Here is a 2,528-nt window from a genome sequence, read left to right as displayed (position 1 = left end):
CGACGTGCCGCCAGCCATGCACGTCGCCTACCAAGGGTGTACCAACACTTCCCGATATATTTTAGGTCTACAAACCGTTAATTTTGCACCACCTTCAAGTTGCGCTTACCTACGTCAACGTCGCCGACCTCAGCATCCCCCTGTAGATCGCGCCGTCCTCTGCTGTACTCGTCGTCACTGATCCGTCAAGGATCGCGCTGATCTTAAATCCCGCGGTGACGGCACTCCTTCAGCTGGCAGCGGCAGACGAACCACAGGTCATCCCCGTAGTCTACCGTCACCTCTTCACCACGACGCACAGCATGAGTCGTAGCAACGACGACCGTGGTTCGGCGGCCATTTGCCACCTCCAAGAACTCAGCAACCGGATTGCACGAGTGATTAGCGAAACGCATTAAGCCTCCCATGTCTTCAGCGTTAATAGCCACTCGAACCGGGTGAGAGGGAGTTTCCGGGCGCTGCTTCATCACGAGGCGATACCCAGTGTTGCGAGGCCGAAGGGCCCGTGAAGCACTCACATGTTCGAGCTCCCCAAGGTACTGCCAAAGTACCTCGCCCGCGTCAATATCCTCTGCAGCCACCACTCCAAGCTGCGATGTCTGCATACTGCGCCCTAAGAACACCTGCGTAGACTCCAGCAACCCGTTTCCGCATTTGCCTTCGAACGGACAGCAGTTAATGTTGCAGAACACGTTCATCAACGAGTTTCTACAGGTTCCCACACGGCATGACTCGGAACACACACACCAGCCGAAGTTTGGTACGTACGGGAACGTAGTTGCCAGAGGGTTATAAGGCTCTCGCAAATGCACAACACGGCACGACCATCTTGCAGGTACGAATGTATCACGTGAACGTGAAGTACTTGGTCGTGAGTACCGTGGCAGCTCGGTTATCGCGCTCATGGAACCGTTGGGCTTGACGACAGGACGGTCGTCGTTGTAAACCGTGTGATCCGGACGAGCGTAAGGTGTAGCTGCCTCCATGCGGGCTTTACGTCCACTATAACGAACAGCAAGTGTCTTGGTACGTGGGCCAAAGCATACAGGGGACCCTGGAGGTGTCTCTAGAAGTAGAGGGGACGAAGTCGTCGGGCTGGTTGGTGCGCGAGGCGGATGGGGACTTCTAACTGTGTCGGCGTCTTCTTGAGACGGTGGCAGGTTTGACTTGTTCTTGGGGACGCGTTTGGTGTATCCGGGCGAGTGCCAAGGAGGCGCCGACGTACCAGTAGATTCCAAGTCCTCTTCGACGTTCTGGCTGCTAGCGGCGGGCTCATTCTCGGTGCTCTGGCTGCTAGTGGTGGCCTTGGTCTCCGCCTTATGGTGCACCACAGTGTTCGGCGAGATGTTCTCGTCGTCGCTGTCAGCAATGCACCGGAGTTTCCAGTGCAGACTGGAGTGCGTAAGATGTACCATGTTCCTAGATACACAGGTCGTGTTAGATAACAAAATACAATTTGAAATTGCGATTTGAAACCCACCTTGCGTCTTGACTGCTTCGGAGGCAGAATTGAAAGTGACAACTTCATTGAAGTTTCGGTAGATTCTCATTTAAGTCGCTGCCTTATACCAGAGTGATGGTCAACTTAAAGTATACAAATCTGTTGATTAAATTTAAGATGGCTACACGACATATATCTAGGGGTAGGTTCGTCTCGTGAGACGTAAATATCGTCTCACGAGCATTTATGTCTTCTTAAACTTTGGCATATCTGCAGCAGATATGACACCCGTTTAAGCCCTTTTTGGCAGGCACCCATTTCACGAATTCAACTCGATTGAACGTTCTATTGGTATTTTAAAAATCGATAATACCATGAACACTAATGAAGGCTAGGATAGACACTCGTGGTTTCCGCTGAAAAACACCACGGATAGGGACTTTAGATCCTCGAAGAGAATAACGTCGTTTCCGTATCATTCCTCCGTTGTCAAAAGAAACTTCCTCTAGATCCACCAATTGTTTTAGTGATTCCGGTCAATGCGACTCAACCCGTTGGTGAAATGAAAGATGTCCATCTTCTTACTGAGAATCGCTCGGCTTTCCAAAACTTCCGGTGTCAAACCAATCCCATGGATGATTGTCCATATCGATGTCTTTGATAAGGAGATATTATGTGCCTTTTAAACGCATATTGCGCTTCATCAAGATATGAGAGAGGTTTCGATTGATTGAAGCCAAATAACCACCGCCAGTGTTTTTTGGTGAACTATTTGTCTTTGTATGACTTAGCTTGCTGATGTTTCCCTGTCTCTTCATACTCTTGAATCCACTTTACACTTGTCCTGTCAGCCTTGGTGTAGATGTGCGCCTGCTCCATGTTTCCGAAATGATAATAACCATACAAGCAGTGGAATACAGTTTTTGGATGTGCGTGCGGCTTTGTCACGGCTGCTTCCATGATAGTTTTACATATCAGTCACTGCATGAGTTGTGAGTATAATTAGTGCTGTTTTCATCACCGCGCACCTAACTGCTGTTGGCACCAAGAACTACAGTAGCGCAAACAGGAAACCTCGTCCGAGCTT

The 2,528-nt window shown here is 49.8% G+C and overlaps 1 protein-coding gene across 1 annotated transcript; it reads right to left on the bottom strand.

The window, feature by feature from the left end:
• Nucleotides 1-203: 203 nt before the first annotated feature.
• PPTG_10170 (hypothetical protein) lies at nt 204-1,415 on the bottom strand (the record flags this gene model as incomplete). The annotated part of the gene is made up of 1 exon (XM_008905452.1): nt 204-1,415. The coding sequence occupies one exon, from the start codon at nt 1,413-1,415 to the stop codon at nt 204-206; it is 1,212 nt and encodes a 403-aa protein (XP_008903700.1).
• Between the last annotated feature and the right edge of the window lie 1,113 nt (nt 1,416-2,528).

Source organism: Phytophthora parasitica (genome assembly GCF_000247585.1).
Source record: "Phytophthora parasitica INRA-310 unplaced genomic scaffold supercont2.20, whole genome shotgun sequence".
Taxonomy (NCBI): Eukaryota; Oomycota; class Peronosporomycetes; order Peronosporales; family Peronosporaceae; genus Phytophthora; species Phytophthora nicotianae.
Note: the sequence above shows the minus strand (reverse complement) of the source record. Positions and strands in the feature narration are given on the sequence as shown.